General features: G+C 42.9%; 2 protein-coding genes and 1 long non-coding RNA gene across 3 annotated transcripts in view; 2 read left to right on the forward strand and 1 right to left on the reverse strand.

Moving 5' to 3' along the window:
* Positions 1 to 2,370: 2,370 nt before the first annotated feature.
* Positions 2,371 to 7,566, forward strand: LOC147238904 (uncharacterized). Its single transcript, XM_086197322.1, has 2 exons — positions 2,371 to 2,427; positions 3,555 to 7,566. The coding sequence occupies exon 2, from the start codon at positions 3,614 to 3,616 to the stop codon at positions 7,133 to 7,135; it is 3,522 nt and encodes a 1,173-aa protein (XP_086053448.1). The 5' UTR covers positions 2,371 to 2,427; positions 3,555 to 3,613; the 3' UTR covers positions 7,136 to 7,566.
* Positions 7,567 to 9,204: 1,638 nt separating this feature from the next.
* The window catches only part of ndrg2 (NDRG family member 2), a 32,069-nt gene continuing 22,035 nt past the window's right edge, over positions 9,205 to 19,238 (reverse strand). The window contains exons 3-16 of the mRNA XM_086196787.1: positions 17,096 to 17,137; positions 16,472 to 16,577; positions 15,894 to 16,014; positions 15,377 to 15,439; positions 14,749 to 14,809; positions 14,589 to 14,675; positions 13,840 to 13,896; positions 13,487 to 13,590; positions 13,367 to 13,405; positions 13,208 to 13,259; positions 13,081 to 13,128; positions 12,967 to 13,002; positions 12,728 to 12,779; positions 9,205 to 12,604 (exon numbers count right to left, since the gene is read on the reverse strand). Coding sequence (XP_086052913.1) covers positions 12,441 to 12,604; positions 12,728 to 12,779; positions 12,967 to 13,002; positions 13,081 to 13,128; positions 13,208 to 13,259; positions 13,367 to 13,405; positions 13,487 to 13,590; positions 13,840 to 13,896; positions 14,589 to 14,675; positions 14,749 to 14,809; positions 15,377 to 15,439; positions 15,894 to 16,014; positions 16,472 to 16,577; positions 17,096 to 17,137 — 1,032 coding nt within the window. The 3' untranslated portion in view covers positions 9,205 to 12,440. The remainder of the gene's footprint in view (positions 12,605 to 12,727; positions 12,780 to 12,966; positions 13,003 to 13,080; positions 13,129 to 13,207; positions 13,260 to 13,366; positions 13,406 to 13,486; positions 13,591 to 13,839; positions 13,897 to 14,588; positions 14,676 to 14,748; positions 14,810 to 15,376; positions 15,440 to 15,893; positions 16,015 to 16,471; positions 16,578 to 17,095; positions 17,138 to 19,238) is intronic.
* On the forward strand, positions 10,355 to 17,276 carry LOC147238906 (uncharacterized). The gene is made up of 4 exons (XR_015111722.1): positions 10,355 to 12,630; positions 13,818 to 14,196; positions 14,332 to 14,857; positions 15,357 to 17,276. It is a non-coding gene; the product is annotated as an uncharacterized LOC147238906 (long non-coding RNA).

The following is a 19,238-nucleotide window of genomic DNA, read 5'->3' on the forward strand; positions in this document are numbered from 1 at the left end:
CGTTTCTAGTATAGCCTGCTAGTATTTTTATGTCTGCCAGATTTTTGGCCATAGTTGATTTCTCCTCAACAAAATAGTCATTTTTGTCATTGATTCAAAATTAAACATTTTACACAATTATTTTGAAAGTAAAACGTGTTTACTTCCTGCCTCTTTTCTCCTTGGCAGGCTTGAGAGAAACCTTTCCCTTTCCCTTACTCTCTTCATCTCAATGCAAACCAACCGGTTGTCCTCGCCCAGCCCAACCGGATGGTGTGGTCCACTGCTGAGGAAACCTGTTAGCATCTGAAAGTACACAATTACAATCTTATCTTTAAAAAAAAAAAACACCCAGAAAAAAACCCAACCTAAAAACACCTTTCAGACCACATTCAGCGTCGTCCTACGAAGGCTTTGACGTCTGCGCAAACATGGCAGCTGGTTAGAGGAGGTGCGTGGATAGAGAAAGACGCACAGTACCGGTGCAGTATTTTATGAGCTAACATGAAAGTTAGCGTCTCCGTGGGTTTCTTCAGACAAAAGCCAATAGGACTTTTGCATTTGGAATATTAAAGAAAATCAAATTTGTGGTAACCAAGTGTTATGAGACACGCAGTTTTTGTTCAGCAAACTCATAAATGAACACCAACTGTCGGATTTTTGAAGCTTAAAGGGAATCACGAGAAGCTGACATGATGCTAAGAATGAATTCCAACACAGAGGCAGGAACTACTGCACAAGTAACCTGCACACTTCTTTTATTTTCAGTCTGAAGAGGTTTGATATGCTGGAGAACCTCTGCATACATCTCGTTAGCATTTTTCCTCCACAGCAACCCCTCAGTGTGAGAGTGAAGTAGTGTACGGTGCCGAAGAGCCGACAGCGCATACTCGACTAAAACTGAACAGTTTGCCTCAAGGCTATATATATAACAACTCCTTTGTGAAATAAAAAAATAACTTCACAAGTTTCCCATTTCCATGACGAGCTGTGTTGTGTCCGTCACGGTTCACCGTGACACGATGTGTTAGCGAGCTAAAGAAAGTCTGGATAACCTAGCTTAATTACTAGCTACCTTGCTAAAATAGTTAACCGAGTCAGTCACGGCCCATGAATGATGTCACGGTGACGTTACAGTACGTCAGAGTAATGTTACGCTCACTCATGCTACCAGACTAGTTTAGACCCCTGCAAACTAGGATGGCGCTTAGTCGCTGTGGGCTGCATTTGTGTTTTTCACTTGTAGCGTTAAGGAGAAAAAAATGTTTCTGGTTGAAGTTTTAACTTCATGGAGGAAAGGAAATGTGAAGGCACGTTTCTGACACCGTGTGTCCGCCTGCCTCTCACCTACAGACACACACTTACTGACCTCCTAATGAGACGCTGGGCGATCTGATACACACCAATAACAGCCGACCACGAATTCCACTGCAGTAAAAGTATCACTTTGTAAATGCTGACACTGTCAGAGACTTCTTTATGTTTCCTGAGAGGATAGTGGGTGTTGCCCTTCAATTTCAATCTTTGTAACAAGGGTTTGATCTTCATTTAAGCCATCAAAAGCCGGTAGTTTGTCTTTATACAAAAAAAGTAAAAAAAATTAATTGGGTGATATTTTGGTTATTAGGGCCTGAGCCTGAAGGTACTTCAGGCGAAGACCTTGTTATGTTTGGAATTTCTGATTTCCTTCACAGTGACCCATCGCCAGGTTCTGGAGGAGGTTCTGACATCATCTGACATTATCGGGTCCACCTGCTAGGACGACGTCATCAAGTAATTTCCTGCTGCCAGCAGGTGTCGCTGTGACTCGTCAGCAAGTAAGACAGCAGCAGCTGATGTTTATGTGTCGATGTGAAAGGAGGCTAAGACTTGTTTGTATAAAGATGTTTCTGCAACCGAGATGAGAAGAAGGAATAAAGGTCAACTAATAGTGTGAACTAAAGTCCATACTTGTCAGCTGCCAGCTGAATCATTGTTGAAGTCACATGGGCGCTGGCGCAGACTTTCACAATTGATGCATCTTTCATAGATTTAAAAGGGATTTGAATGCAGCTTTAAGAGCAGGCGTTGCTGTGCGTAGCTCTCTGTTAGGCAAGCAGCCGGCTGAAGGCAAACGTTCTGGGATAAGGAACATTAAGGCTCATCCCACCGTACATGCAGGAATACAGCAAAGATCTTGGTACAAGTACATGGTTTTACCTCCAGTTGGGGAATCCCAGGACATGTGTTGGTGCATGCAGATGATCTTACATTAAAAAACATGATTTCCAAGAAGTCGAAAGCAAAATCATAACAATGGAAGAAATCCCCTAAGGGCTTGGTCAAGGCGGCGAAAGTGAAACAAAACAAATACTACAGAAACGCAGGTGGAACTTCCAGATCAATCATCATCTTCTGTCTCCAAGACACACATCACCTCTGGTCTCTGTCCTGTCATCATTTACAGAGGTGAGTAACTATGACGATCCACCAGTGCAGAGTGTTTGGGGGGGGGGGTGGCGTTATGACAGAAGAAGAGACCGTTTCTGTTACGGCAGGGTCGGTGGTTAACCTGTTGATTTAGGACGGTTCTACAACTTCCAGTGCCGTGCCAGGACCCGTTAGGGTTTGAAGCAGTCTGTCCTCCGTTAGAGTTCACACCCTTGCATGGTTTCAAGTCTGCTGCTTCTGTTTGTTAGAAGGATGAGGAATGAAATGTGTCAAATAAAATGACACGAGTCCAGCTGCCTATGACGACATGTTACCGGGACCTGCAAGTTAGTGAACGCTACAACTGAGCTCATTTGCCTTTTTATGAAAAGGGAAAAAAAGATAAGAAAAAAAAGATCATCGAGGCCATAGTTCCATTTATTACTGGTCTTTAATTGTCGTATTGTGGTGAGCTTTTAATCAGCATTTACTTATGAGTTTGAAAATTCCTTCACTTTTTTTGGCCGGTGAAAATCTTAAACGGTCCACGTTAAAGTGAGCGAGTTCGTAAAGCTGCTGCTAGAGTCTCTGTTGAGTTCACGCATGAACTCACACCCACAGCGCACACATACAGGTCAGTTTATGGGGCCGGCGTTTGACTTCAGAGGGCAACGGAAAGGCCAGCAGCACCGGAGCTTCAGATATGTGAGGGGAAATGTAGTATTTGCTTGCCTAAAAAGTTTGAAACACTTTGCTAACGTTTCTGAGGAGCTATCTTTGATATTCAGGAAGCAGCGATGCTACAGAGATACTGAGAAATGTAGTTGAGCTACGGTAGTAGAAGCGTCCACTGCTTTACAACATTACTCTGCACGCAAGCTGCACCGCAAGAATGACGACACGGCTAATGTCTTCTTCAAGGTCTCTTGATCGCACGCTTGCTTCTACATGCGCTACAACAAATGTGAGACCTGGTGGCTGTGAGTCTTTCAGCAACAGGAAGCATCTTGTGTCTGAGCATTGAACTGCAACAGATAGAACCTGCGCTGGAGCACGACATCATTGATGCCTGTGTGCGTTTCCTGATCTGTCACTGTCATAGCGCACACCCCTAGCAGTTAGAGGTGTTTCAAAATCATGTCTCATGTAACTCTGTTTTTTTCTAGAGAGCTTCTCAACACAGATGAAACTGACACAGATTCTTGTACCAAAGAATTAGTTAACGATGCCCATGGGTGACAATTTGACCCCCCACAGTAATGAAGTGCTCCTCCTCAACAAGCTGTGGGGGCTGGTCAGAAACCTCAAGTGGGGCAGAGAGGATGCCCAAGAGTTGTTTGATGCTCTCCTTGAGCGATTTAAGTCAAGACAACAACACGACAGCCTGGACTCATTCGTGATGGAGATGCTGCACAGCATCGAGATTAATTACATAACACCCGGGTGGAGATGTGATTCGGGAAAGACGGTTCTAGAACTAATCAGAGATAAGACCATAACGGAGGAGGAACTGAAGCAACGATTGTCATCTGACCCTGATAAGACATTGGATGAAATTCTTGATGAAATCCGCCAACAAAAACTGAACCAAGTTGAAGAGAAACTTCTAGATGAGGTGAAAGATGTCGTGTCATCTGTCAGTGAAGCGCTTCAATCACAAAATGATGCGCCACAGCTGAGTGGCTTGAAAAAGGACTTCTTGAGACTCTGCCAGGCTGTACAAAAAGATTATTTCCAACCGCGACTGACGCAGATGGTGAGCTGGAGTCTGATGGCACTTTCTGAAACTGGGCGGTTAATTCAAGTTGGCACCGAAGAGGGAAAGTCCTGCACAGTGGCCATGTTTGCAGCTTTTCGAGCTTTGAAGGGAGACAAGGTTGACATCATGTCCAGCTCGTCTGTTCTGGCAGAGAGGGATCTACTTGAATGGCAAAAATTTTATTGCCATTTAAAAATCAGTGCCAGCTGCAATACTAACAAAGCAGAGACAGATTTAAAGAAATGTTACGAGTCTCAGGTTGTGTATGGCACTGTGGAGCAGTTCACTGGCGACTGGCTAAAGCAGCACTTTCATCGGATGGACATTTTTGGACCAAGAAAGTTCCAATGTGCAATTGTGGATGAGGTGGATTCCTTGATGCTGGATAAGGGTCATCATGTGGTTTATCTTGGCAGTGATATGCCTGCCTTGCACCACCTCAATCCACTCTTGGCACTGGTATGGGCCACTGCCAATCAGTACAATAAGACTGGCACAGAGGCTACCGTTGGTCCAAAGCAACCCTTCACTAAAGTTGTGCTTGAAAACATTGCTGAAGGCAAAGGAGCAGATGAGTGTACCATCTTCAAAATAGCTGAAGACGTGGGTTTACTGGCAAAAGGGTCGATCAAAGACCAGAGACGGAACCTTTACTCTGAAAACCCTGAGAATGTCACCACCAACCAGTTAGCAAAGTTCTACAAGTTGGTAGAGGCAAGGTTCCCATCTTGCAAGTTGGCTCTGTACTGCTTAAATGACCACGGAGCAGTAAAGGAACTGAACCCACAAGACGAAACAGAGGAAAGGCAGAGGGTTCTGTTGAGCGATGGAGGATTCTGCCAGTACCTGTATTCGGATCATGAAAGTGTGCTGAAAGCCACTGAAGCAGAAATAAAACGAGCCATTCTTCTTACACCGTGTGAACCGAGCCCAGACAAATGTCGCATCTATGTGCCGAGCTTCCTCTCTAAGCTGGTGGACTCTAAGCTGAAGGTTTGGATTGAAAATGCTTTCCATGCACGAACGATGACTTTGGGTCATGAATACATCATTGAGAAACACGGCCTTGTACCTGTGGACTACAGCTGCACGGGTGTTGTGGAGAACTACATGCAATGGACGGATGGACTACAGCAGTTTCTTGAAATGAAACACGGGGCCAAGCTAAGCAACATGACAGCCATCACAAACTACATGTCCAACATGGGTTTACTTCAGAAGTATGGGAATCAGATTTACGGTGTCTCTGGAACTCTTGGCCAACAAGCAGAAACCGAGACTTTGCAGAAGATCTATGGAGGCATCAAGACCTGCCAGATACCAACCTTTAAACGCAGGAAGCTGTTTGAGGTTGAGGGCATGATCCTAGATGATGAAGGAGAATGGATCAAGACAATCTGTGACGTTGTTGTGGAACAAACCACGGCTACTCTATATAGGGGTGCAAGAGCTGTGCTGATCATATGTGAGACCATCAATCGAGCCAATAATCTCGACTGTGCCCTGAGAGACTTGAAGCCGATGCTTTACATAAGCAACAACATGGACAACACTGCGATTTTTGACAAGGAACTTAGTGTTGGAGCTGTTGTCATAGCAACAAACCTTGCGGGACGTGGAACAGACCTAAAGGTTTCTGATACTGTAAATGCTGCTGGAGGTTTGTTTGTTATACAGACCTTTCTGCCCAAGAATGCTCGTGTGGAGGCCCAGGCGTTTGGACGCACCGCCAGACAAGGATCCCCTGGGTCTGCTCAGCTCATCGTGTGCTCCAGTCACCTGCCAGAATGGATCCAGTCCCGGGTTTTACTACACAGTCTCAGATCTTTATTGGACATTATGGTGAATATCACCGAATTTGATCAAAATGCTTTTGTAAGGCATTTGAGTTTGTATGAAAGAGCAGATGGAGATGATCACATTTTGTCTTTTGCTTTGTCACATCTCTTGGCCGAGAACTCTCAGTCAGAGATTGAGAGAGCTAAAGAACTAAGAGATAAACAAGTAGCTCAAGGCCTTGCAAGCTACACTGAGACTAGCATCAGAGAGATAAAGAAGAAGGCGGAGCTCTTCACTCAGTATCTGGACACACGGGAATCTCTGTACAGAAGCAGCAAAAACAAGCCAGCAGAAGCAGATGTGTCTGTACTGAATGAATTCTGGGGAATGTGGCTTCTCACCAACTTCCATGAGAACGACTCCATCGACGACCTCAAAAGCCGACTTGGTGCAGACCTGCAGACAGCCATGAACAAACTCAGGAAAAGGGAGTCACCCTTTTCAAACCTGCACCACTACACTGCCTTTGCCATTGAGCAGCGTAAAAAGGGCACTGTTGCGGAGAGCATCAAGCTGTACACTAAAGCCATAGAAGAAGACCGCTGTTGGGCAGCCATTGCATATTACAACCGTGCGTTTGCAGCTTTAGCTCAGGAAGGCAGGTGTCAGTCGCGAACCTGTATCAATCAGGCTGGGGAGGACTTGCAAAATGCCCTCAAGTCCCTCAACTTCTACTGTGAACAGACGGAAGTCACTCAAAAATACGCCAGACAACAAATCAGTGAGCCCTGCAGTGCTGCAATCACCAGATTTGATGGGCACGCTACTGCCAGGGCCAGTGTGATGCACCTCTTCAAGGCAAATATTGCTGAGGCCCTACAGAAGGTCAACCAGGCCAGAGCCATGGGCAGCAATGTGAAGGTGGAAGAGAAGCTGATCCATTTCCTGATTCCAGTGGAGCTTCATCTCCCAGTTCTTTTGGCTCTGTTACTGACCGCGATCCCCTCAGCAGACCCTCTCAGCAGATCGTCCCGACAGTCCCGCTCAACGGACCCGCTGGTGCTGCTCCAGCTCGTCCATTCCCCGATCTTTGATATTCACAATGAACTCCGTTGTCTGGAATCTCTGGGATTGACTCATGTTTACACCGTAGACACACAGTTCTCGCTAGGTGGCTTTTTCAGGAAGATATTTAACCTTTGTGACTAAATCAGCACTTGATCAAAACTACTTGCCATGTCTGTGGTCAAATCCAGTAAACTGAATTTACTGTCATGGGTATTTTTGTTAAGTCTTTCGATTGAGCTGCCCATCATCCCCCATAGCACAGAGCAGTGAACATCCTCGTTTTTAGGAACATGACAAAAACACAAAAGAAAAAATTCAAGCAAAACTGTTTGAATTTGAAGTTTTGTCAATTCAAATTATAACATTTTATAGATATGTATATACATATATATACACATACATCTATACATACATACATATATATACACATACATCTATACAAATATACATATATATATACACATACATCTATACATACATACATATATATACACACATACATCTATACAAATATACATATATATACACATACATCTATACATACATACATATATATATACACATACATCTATACATACATACATATATATACACATACATCTATACAAATATACATATATACACATACATCTATACATACATACATATATATATACACATACATCTATACATACATACATATATATACACATACATCTATACATACATACATATATATACACATACATCTATACAAATATACATATATATACACATACATCTATACATACATACATACATATATATACACATACATCTATACATACATACATATATATACACATACATCTATACAAATATACATATATATACACATACATCTATACATACATACATATATATATATACACATACATCTATACAAATATACATATATATATATTTATATATACACACATATATATATATATATGTATGTGTGTGTGTGTGTGTACACTGTCAATTTATTCTTTGGTGCTCTTGTATTTTTTCCACAAACTTTATATGCAGTCTATTGTGAGCCTATGTTGAAATATTTACTGGACATTTTTCAAATCAATCTTTTAGCCGTTCACATGACAATGACAATACTAACACGTTTATCCATCTGTAATGTGGAATATAAAATCATGTTAAGAACTCAGTTTTCATCATTTTTTAAGCTGATTTTGTAAAATTATATTTTTTCAAATCGTATTGTGGCCATTCTATTGAATAAGGCATGAAGAGAAACAGCAACTTTCTCAATGTCATGTTTACAAAGTGGAATCTCATCTTTGCTGTACTGAGGTGTAGAATCACCTCAATGCTGCCACTGCGTGGTGTAACGGCAGTACTGCAGTTTGATATCACTTGACTGTCAAGAGAACAGCAGAGTAAAACAGCACTAAAATGTGCAGGAATACCAGGATGTAGTACAACTAGTACAAATCACTGGAAACAGTTTGGATGAGGAAGTTATTTTGGCAGGGTGAGTTGTACAATTGGCAGCCCGGTGGAGCAGTGGTCCTCCCTGTGGCCCCCCAGCAAGAAGGTTGAGGGTGGAGCAGTGGTCCTCCCTGTGGCCCCCCAGCAAGAAGGTTGAGGGTGGAGCAGTGGTCCTCCCTGTGGCCCCCCAGCAAGAAGGTTGAGGGTGGAGCAGTGGTCCTCCCTGTGGCCCCCATCAAGAAGGTTGAGGGTGGAGCAGTGGTCCTCACCGTGGCCCCCCATCAAGAAGGTTGTGGGTGGAGCCCCGGCTGCAGCACGGGGTCTTTCTGTGTGAGTCTGCATGTTCTCCCTGTTCCTGCTGGGTTCTCTCTGGTACTCCAGCTTCCTCCACAGTCCAAAGACATCAAGAGGGGACCAGGTTAATCCAGACTCTAAATTGACCGTAGGCGTGGCTGGGAGAGCCAATGGTTGTCTGTCTCTATGTGCTGGCCCTGCCATGGACTGGTGACCTGTCCAGGGGGAACCCCGCCTCTCACCTGAAGGCTGCTCGCTGAACTTTTTTTTTTTCTAACTTTGGCTTATTTCCCCTCTTCATACCTCCCCTGGAATTTGTGGTTCCTGCTATTATTTTAGTTGAAGTACTTCAAAGTGATAGAGGAGTTGGTTCCTTGTGTATCATTCCATCTTGTTTATCTAAACATGTAGAAATACTGCAAGAGTACACAGCAAACACGTCCCTGAACTTCACATCAACCACGACAGGACACCATGTTTCTCTTCATCTTTTATTAATATGAAGGATGTTCATTTTGTTACACAGAAATTAGCCACACAAGTGAACTTGATTGTATTTTCTTCACCTTTTATCTTTTTAAATGTTAATTATATTATTCTCCCTTATCAGTGCTAATGCTAAAAAAGTTACACATGGACTATCACAGGATTAACTAACGTGAGCATCTTATCGGGACGGTAAACTAACACGTCACAGATGAAACAAACCAAATCATACAGAGGGCAAAGAAAATGTGAGGACAGACGACATGGACGAGCATTTACAGTCACACTGCCCCGCGCACAACGCTTCACAAAGTTTGTACCTCTCCATTTCCTTATTTGGCAAGCATGTTTTTCCCCAAGCTCCACCCATGACCCCTAACCTGGTCAAGGTTCCCACCATTGTAGTTTCACTCTGGAAGGAGTCAAACGAGCTCCGTGCCCTGGCGACGTGGCAGCATTTCAGCGTGACGGCAGTTTGTGAAAGTAAAGCATCTGAATATCACGCACGGCGCCTCAGTGGTTCCCACCGTGGAACCGCGGAGGTTCCTCCACCTCCGTGGTTCCACGGTGGAACCGCGGAGGTCCAGCTCCTCCACCCCAGTTCCCCTTCAGCCAAAGACTTCCCTCCATCACTACTTTACTTAGCAGATTTGGACCACAAGAAAACCGCGTGCGTCCCTGATGATGACAGCGTGACTGATTAGTGATGTCAGAAACAGAGTCAGGTCCTGTAGGATAGAACGCGCTGCAAAAAACTACTTTGTATTTCAAACATGTACACAGAAGAAGAGAAGGGCTGTACTTCTACTTCTTTTTTTGACTAACAAAGGAAACCAAAAACAACCCCTTCCTCACGACCTGGTTCTAATGAGGATGATGAGCTCACTGGATCACGCCATCAACAGAGGAAGCACGTCAGGCCTTTGTCAGCCTCCGTACTGTGACGGCGCCACACGACAACATCAAAAATTGAACAAAAAGTTAGAAAAGCAAAGAAAAAAGTTAATTCTTTTAAACCTGTTAAATTCTTCAAAATAAAATGAACTAAGGCAGGAACCGATGTTGAACTGAATATGCCACAGCCTTTTAAAGCCCCTCCCCCACACAGCCGTTCCTTCAGCTCGACTCCAGCTCTTTGTCACCGTCTACATTTTGAAAGAAACGACAGCAAATGCATTTGTGGGGAATACAAATCCTTCTTCTCACCACACATCATCACATGTCTGGAGCGTTTGTTTTTTTTAAAGGACAAAACCCAAACTGAAGAGCAGATACATCAAGACACAAATGAGTGCAAGCAGGTGTAACGGTTAAAAATGCACCCGAGAAAAGATGGGGTCCATAAACAGTAAATGGCTACATGAGCGAGGGCAGTGGTGAGCTTGACCCTAACATCTGACATTCACCAAGATGCTAGGCTAACATTCCCGAGGCAGACTTGTAACGTCGTTGGCAGCATAATGCTGATTGGCCGCGATTCCACATCGGATTATTTTTGTATCCACATATTCTTCATAACAAAAGATAAAAGTTTTTTCTGCCAGGAAATAGAACTCTGCTGGTTTTCACAGAGTTTCCGGAGTGTGGTGGCAGTGAACGCGCTGGTTCCTTGTCCCTGCTGAGCCACGGGGGTTTTTGTCTCCAAAGTGATTCGCACTGAACTTCTTGAAAAAACAGACCTGGCCTTTCTCCTTCTCAGCTGCATTAATTGTGCTTACAGAATAGAAGCGCGTCACATTGACGTCCACACACACACACACACACACACACACACACACAAATACACATGGACATAAAAGAAAATCACTATCACATGGGCTGATATCAGGCATGCAACTTCCAAACAGTCCAGGAAAAACTAGAAACCCTTCCACCAAGGAGGCCACGTGGATATGAACGGAGCGTCGTCAGCATAAATCCAAGCCGGTGCTGGGTCACTGATCCAGACCACCACCCAGACCATCTACAGAAGAGCTTCACCTCAACTCCACCCACCCTCAAACCTTTGGGAGACATCACTCAAGATGAATTCTTCCCTCAACCCTTTCATCCAGTCAACAGATTTTCATGAAATGCCTGCAGTCGGCAGGAGTTGAAGACAGTTTGACATTTTGTTTTTCTGCAAAAATATTAATTTTTCTGTCTTAGAGACGTGGGCTGCTAACAGGAGTCTAAAGGAGACGACACAGGTCGTGAAGGTCATTGAAGGTCATCAGGTCAAAGACCGAAGAAGCATGAAGCTGAAATCATGATGTACTCCGTTAGCATAACGTTAGCTTTGTGCCATTTAGCTTCATTTTGCTCGAGATAATGGCTTCTGGTTGGACTACAAAAATCCCTCATCCTTAACAGCACTGTTACCCATCTTTCCTAGACATTCAATCAAAATCCATCCGTTCACTTTTGAGATCTGTGAACAAACAGACACGCCGGCGATCACATGACCTCCTTGGTGGTGGTGGGGGAAAAAAAGAAAAGAAGAAAAGCTTCCAGCCCACCTCCTCAAAACCAGTGCCAACACAAACCGTGTCACGGGGCAAATGGAAGACATAAACAACCTGGTAACATCGAGGAGGCAGTGGTTTCTGTCATGGCCCTCATTGGTTGGCATGTGAAGGACAAACCAATCAGAAGCTTGAGCTCCCAGCCGGCGCCGCTTACGATTAAACTGAAATCAAAGTTAACACTAAAAACGAGCTTAATGCTCACACACAAGTATTTCTGCCATAGAATGTTGTTTTAATCTATTTTGAAATCATAGAGAGAAAACAGTTGGTTTTTCTACTGTCATCGTTAACGATCACCTACACAGTCGTCAGTGGCAACAACAGTCCTGTTCTCAGGGTTATTACTGTTAGCAGCGGTCGCTCCAGACCGCCGTCTAAGTTAAAGGGCTCTGTCGGCCGACCAGGCTCCGGTAGGAGGGGGGCTTGCTATTCTTTCCCCACCTCCTGTTTTATTAATCTCTTCTTGCTTTCTAAAGCTTTTTCTCTGCAGGACAGTGACAGCGAGAAGGGGGACACGAGGAGATCGATGGATTTATATGTGGTGCAAAATTTAGGAGAAGAATCCCAGCTTCCCTCATTCCTCCTGCCTCTATTTCTACTCTGCTCGTTTGGGGAATGACGGGAGTTGTTTAAATACATAACCCATTCATCTGCCTTTCTGTTTCCCTTTTTCCTTTCCTCTCCCTCTCTCTCCTCTCTCTTGCCCCTTTTCTTCAACATGATACTTCCATGGTTTGGGAGGGGCTGGGTGGCATCTGGCCTCCCTGCGAGCCCTGGGACAGAGTACGCGAGCGAGAGCGGGACCCATCCATGGAGTATGAGGAGGACAGCGAGGTGGTGCGGGAACGGGACAGACGGGTCATGCAAGACGATGCCACTAGGGGGAGACAGAGAGAAGGACAAGTAAGATTACATTCATAAAATGAGCCCGTGAGGACTGCTCTGTTCCCCTTTCACCTCTTTTCCTCCCCAAACTGAAAGGGTCAGTGAGGGAACTTACTGTAGCCCATGCCCTGGATGAAGTACTTGAACGCCTCCGTCAGTTTAGCAGGCTGCAAATACAGAAATGCAATCAGAGTCTGTCAGAACCACATCAGACCCGTGTGTCATCTGGTTTTGGTTGACCCATCTGACCCTGAGGGCCAAGAAGTTAAAAGTATTTGAGACAAATTGGGAGTGAGTGAGTTTCTACTCATTTCACCTGCGACTACGCTGGTTGAGCCCCCCCCCCTTGTTTACCTGAGTCAGCTGAGGGAGACCACCGGCATCAGCCATCTGTGTGGAGAAACACGGCTCAGTAACAAGAACTACAGAGAGAACTTCCAAACCGTCAGACCTGGGGGGGGGGGGTACCTTTAGGAATGAGGTTGTCGTTGGGTCCAGTTTGCTGTTGCACTCCACCTGGTGGTCACACAGGGAACAACAGTAAACCTCTGCCATCAGACAGACGCTGTGAGGAATTCTGAGGTGTCAAACTTACGGCGGCGTCCTCGTACGGCGCTTGGTCCCCCACCACCAACATTACAGGGCATCTGAGGGGACAAGACAGACTGGTGAGCAGAGACCTCAGAGGACGGAGCTCAACGAGCAACACTGCTTCCAATTCTTGTATGCGAGTGTCAAATTTAAAGGGCGTTACTTGAAGGTGCTGTTGCGGTCAATGTTCAAATCTCTGCGACTGCAGGAGGAAAACAGATTTTGTTGGTTTGGGTACATTCTGATGCACATTTGTGTTTAGAAAGTGTGTGTGTGTGTGTACCTGTTGTAGGTCTTCCAGAGGAGCTCTATGTTAACCAGATTAGACGCTTTGGCAATGCGCTCTCGATGAGACTGCACTAGATCTGTGTTTGCTGACAGCTCCTCCTGCAACGTCAACACAAAGGTTTTATTTGCTAAATGTGTTCATATCTGTGCTGTATATGGCATTGCTTTTCTCTTCACGCCTCCTCTTTATGTTGTGATAAAATCCCATTTGTGCTAAGTTTTTGTATCATAAGGTCTCAGCCTGACGTACAACATGGCGCGTATTGAGTGCCCAGCGAGAGAAGTGTTGCCATGAAACATTTCCTGATGTCTTTTTGTTTTCCTAGAGCGTTCAATAAGGACTGGTACCTGACTGAAGAGGTGTGACAGGATCTGCTCCGTGAGGGATGATGTCACCGAGCTCAGCTGCAGAGACAAAGAGACTGAGGAGTTTTCCTTCATGATCTGACAGGCAGACAAGGTCGCGATCGATGCGACTGAGACAGACTGGATGAACTCCATGTTTGAAACGGACTTGACGAAGATCTGCCATTAGGCTTAATGAGATTACAATGCCGAGCAACAAGGAAATGCCATAAACTATGGAGTTACTTTGCTATCTTTATAGAGCGCTGGAGGGATGAGGCACTTCTGTAGACCAACAGGAAGTTAGCATCTCCATGGTTCCCTTCACCAAACGCCATGGATTTTGGATGATGGTCAAAAGTAAGACTGACGATGTTTATGAAACTTGATCATCTTCACCTAACGAACATCACTTTAATGATGTTTGAAGCGTTTTTACAGTGCTGAGCGCCATGAAGCTAACGTTATGCTAACAAACCACACATTCTTTTTCAGATTCAGAAAACTCCATTTTTCCCCGTGGGGGGCGATTGAGGAGCTCAACAGCAAGGAAAACTGTTGGAATTGGAAGAAATGTCTGAGGTTTCAACATCTGCACCAGGATTGGCCATGAAATTTGTTTTCTTTTCTGATAGAGATAAACTCCGTAGTAAACAAACCACCTCACAGAATCCTGGAAAGGAAAAATCTGTCAGCGTATCAACTGTTCTTCAACAGCCTTCACTGGAACCAAGATGGCGCCCGAGTTGTACCTTCTGAGCAGCCCAGTCGATCCATCCTCGAGCGTTGGTGTCTATGTTGACCAGAACCAGACCTTCCACAGAATCTGGGTTTGCCAGCTGAAGCAACGAAGAGGCGGATCATTAGATGTCAGAACTTGAAATGTCTTTGGCCTTCTGTTACCATGCTCACCGTGAACTTGGAGAGGATGTACGCCCCGGCGCCAACGCCCACGCCAATCACAGTACGGAAGCTGGGAGACACACACGTGCAGTTTGAACTGGACACACATTCCTGACAGGTAAAGACAGTCTCACAAATGGACTGGAATTCTTGTATAAATCAATAAAGACAAAACAACAACTTGTTTATAGTCCAATTCCAATTCCTGGTCTGGATTTGATTGGATTGTGATCGAAAAGGAAAGATTAAAAAAAGAGGAATCACTTTCTTATATTAGCTCGTCACTTTTACGCCATAATTCTCTCTTTGCATTTTTTCTTTAATCTTTTCATCACAAGTCTGACATTTTACATCTTAATTTTTAAGTTTTATGTCATGACTTTGACTTCACATCATACATTTGAGTTTCTATTTAACCGTTAAGACTTTTGAAAAATCTCAATTATATTTCCACTCTTAATTTTGAATTCTTATTTCAAGAATAAGAATTATTCTCTCGACGTTGTTTCTACTTTGGTGTCGCAGGTAGAAACGGGCTTTCACTGAGTTCTGCATGAGATAACCGAGTGACCCTCTGAGGTTCGATCCCAATCAAATTCTGTTTGCGTTCACATCAGGATGAAGTCAGTGAACTCACTTGAAAAACTGCAGGACGGCAGGAATCATCTCTGCGATGGTGTCCATGGTGGGATACTGGTAACTGCAACAGCAGACAGGAAGCAGCTCAGTCACCCTGCAGTAAGACCAGCTTCCCCCTCAGCAAATATCTGACAGATCATCCATCTCAAGCACTTCTGGCGTCAGACGCTTTTACCCACAAGGATTTCAAGAGAAACGAAAAAGCTCCCAGTTCTAGAGTCAGCGTCTGGGGTTAAAGGCCACACTGATGATGGCGCGACAACGCACCCAGGAAAATCCTCCCGAGTCATTAAAGTAATCACAAGAAAGACGAGTTGACGGAGAGAATAAGAAGAAAAGAGAGGAAAAAAAGTGGGATTTTCTTAAAACCTCTGGTGGGGGAGAGAGATGGAGGTATTTTTGGCTGGGATTAGCTGTAAGCCAGAAGATTGTTTCCAATTCTGAGAAGTTTATTCCAAAAAGAATGAAGGCAAAATCAAGTTTCTGTTGGATAACGAGGGGGAAGGAACAAATACCCTGTGGGGTAGGCAGCAGCCCCCTCCTCTTGACCCGGAGCATCGATGTGGATCAGCGTGAAGTTCTTGACGATCTCCTGCATCTCCTCAAACCTGAACAGAGGAGAGAAGCAGCTCTTGCCTGCCAACGACACAGAGGAGGGATTAAAGACTGCTGCAAACGTCACCAGAACCAAGGCCCAGCGGATTCTGCAGTCAGTTCACTAACTTTGAAAGTCCTGCAGCTCATGAAACATTCACCCCTCGACCTCCACAGCTAGCAACGCTAGTGGCTACGCTATCGAGCTAACAGCACTGCTAGCTCAGGACCAGAGTAGAAGGATTCAACCGCTGAGACTCTGCTGCTCCCGTGAGCAAGACCTTTCCAGCCATTTGGAGTTCGAGCCGACCAGGAAGAGTCTTATTTTTGGATGATTTTGAGAAGCTGCTGTCGATGTTTTTTTTGCTTAGAAAAGAACAAAAAACACCTCAAGCTAGCGGAACTTTATTTTAATTTCTAACTTTCCTGTCTACATCAACCTTTTCTTATGTGATCCTAAACAGAAATATGACTCGGAACCAGAGAGAGAGATACTTACTGTCCAGACCCACGTCATGGAAGGTGAGGATGGCGGGCCGGCGGGTGGTACGTGTGCCATGGAGGGTCACATGCAGAACGCCATGGGGGGTCTCGATACTGTGCTCCTGGAGAGAGCAAGAGATACACTTCCAGTAGGGTGTATTTGGAGTCGATATGTTTGTGGTTCCTCAGGTTTCTCAGCTAAAGAGATCCTCCATTTTCTTTGATGCTTATGATGGCCTCTCCTACCATCAACTGATAAAACTGTCTGTATTTCATTGATTTAGCGTCACAACGAACTGAAATGTCACTGCTGAGGTTTACATTTGGTTCCTACAAAGGATTCATGACATTAATTTTCATGTATGCTAGATTAGATCCAACTACAGGTTTGTCTTCACGTGAAAGAGAACAATCAAAATGTCCACTTCTATCTCTCCTGCAGCATAGTACAGTCCACTCTCCATTTAGATGGCAATGAGTGAACTCAATTACTTTCAACTGTATTTATATAGTATATATATAGTGGTGATGGACAGCAGTTGAAAAGACAGCAACATCGTGAAGTGTGTGTGTGTGTGTGTGTGTGTTGAAACTGCGAGTCTGTCTGATCCTGCTGCTGATTCTTGAGTGGAGGTCTCACCTGTCCTTGGTCCAGCAGTATCCTGGCGGCCAGTTCAGCATCCTGTCACAAACAACGACAATAAAGCTAAGAATGACAGTTACGTGATGAGAGGCAACAGTTACACACACCTGTAGACAAGTCCTCAGGTAGACACATGGGTTCACTTCACTGGGCCATTTACTTCATCTCCAAGAATCTGTGTGAGCATGGACATGTACATGTACATGAGCATATACATGTACATAAGCATGTACATGTATATGTTTATGAACATGTATATGTATATGAATATGAGCATGTATATGTACATGTATATGAGCATGTATATAAGCATGTACATGTATGAGTATGAACATGTATATGAGCATGTACATGTATATGTTTATGAGCATGTATATGTACATGTATATAAGCATGTACATGTATGAGTATGTACATGTATATGTTTATGAGCATGTATATGTACATGTATATGAGCATGTATATAAGCATGTACATGTATGGTATGTACATGTATATGTTTATGAGCATGTATATGTACATGTATATGAGCATGTATATGTACATGTATATGAGCATGTATATAAGCATGTACATGTATGAGTATGTACTTGTACATGAGCATGTACATCATATATATGAGCATGTATATGAACTTCATATATACACACATATATCTAGGCATATACATATATGTATCTATACACATATATGTATATATGTATCTATACACATGTATATATGTAAAAAGATATGAGCATGTAAATAAATTTTAATTTAATATGATCATGTATATGAGTGTGTATATGCACTTGCATGAGTACATGTATATGAGCGTGTGTACAAGCATGTACATGTATGAGTATGTACATGTATATGAGCATGTACATGTATATGTTTATGAGCATGTATATGTACACGTATATGAGCATGTATATAAGCATATACATGTATGTACATTTATATGTGCATGTATATGTACATGTATATGCGCATGTATATAAGCATGTACATGTATGAGTATGTACATGTATATGAGAATGTACATCATGTATATGAACTTCATATATACACACATGTATCTTTATATGAACTTCATATATACACACATGTATCTATACATGTATATATATATATATATATATATGTATCTATACACATATGTACACATTTAATATGATCATGTGTATGAGTGTGTATATGCACTTGCACGAGTACATGTATATGAGCGTGTGTATAAATATGTATGAGTATGTATAAGAGTGTCTTTCATTAACTTATTAGTTTGTTTCTGAACTCAGAGCATGAAATGAGGGTGCATATGAACATGTACACGAACATATACAAGAAAGTGTGTATCAACAAGTATGAACACATGAGTTTGAACATTTCTGAGTGTGTATTAACTTTTCTATTAGCATTTATATGAACATATACATAAGTGTGTGAATATGAACTTGTACATATGAAATGAATATGAACGTGTATATGAACTTTTACATGAGCATGCATGTAAACATGTATAAGTGTGTATATGAACGTATGAATGTATATCTACTTATATGAGCTTGTTTATGAACGTCGACATGAGTGTGTAAATGAACATGTATATAAGCATGTACATGAACATGTATAGATATGTTTACATGAACTTATACATAAACGTATATAAAAATGGATATGACCATGTTTGTGGACTTATATAGGAATGTATATCTGCTTATATGAGCATGTATATAAAACATATATAAGTGTGTGTATATGAACATGTATAAGAGTGTGCATATCTGCACATCATATATATATATATATATATATATATATATATATATATATATATATATATGAGCATGTATATGAACTTATACATGAACATTTATGAGCATAATAAGAGTGTGAATATGAATGCATATATGATTTTGTATATGTATAAGAGCATGTACATGAACCTATACATGTGTGTATATGAGCCTACATGAAAGTGTACATGAACAGGTATATGAAGATGTGTATAGGCATGTATATGACCTGATATATGAGTGCATTTTTGAAGATATATAGAGTGAGTATATGAATATTTATGACGGTGTGTATGAACATGTATAAAAGAGGAGCTCTTATATGAATGTTGACAAACTCATATGTTAGTGTATATGAACTT

This window comes from Aulostomus chinensis, chromosome 24 (genome assembly GCF_037954235.1).
Source record: "Aulostomus chinensis isolate RoL2024-O1b breed Wild chromosome 24, RoL_Achi_v1.0, whole genome shotgun sequence".
Taxonomy (NCBI): Eukaryota; Metazoa; Chordata; class Actinopteri; order Syngnathiformes; family Aulostomidae; genus Aulostomus; species Aulostomus chinensis.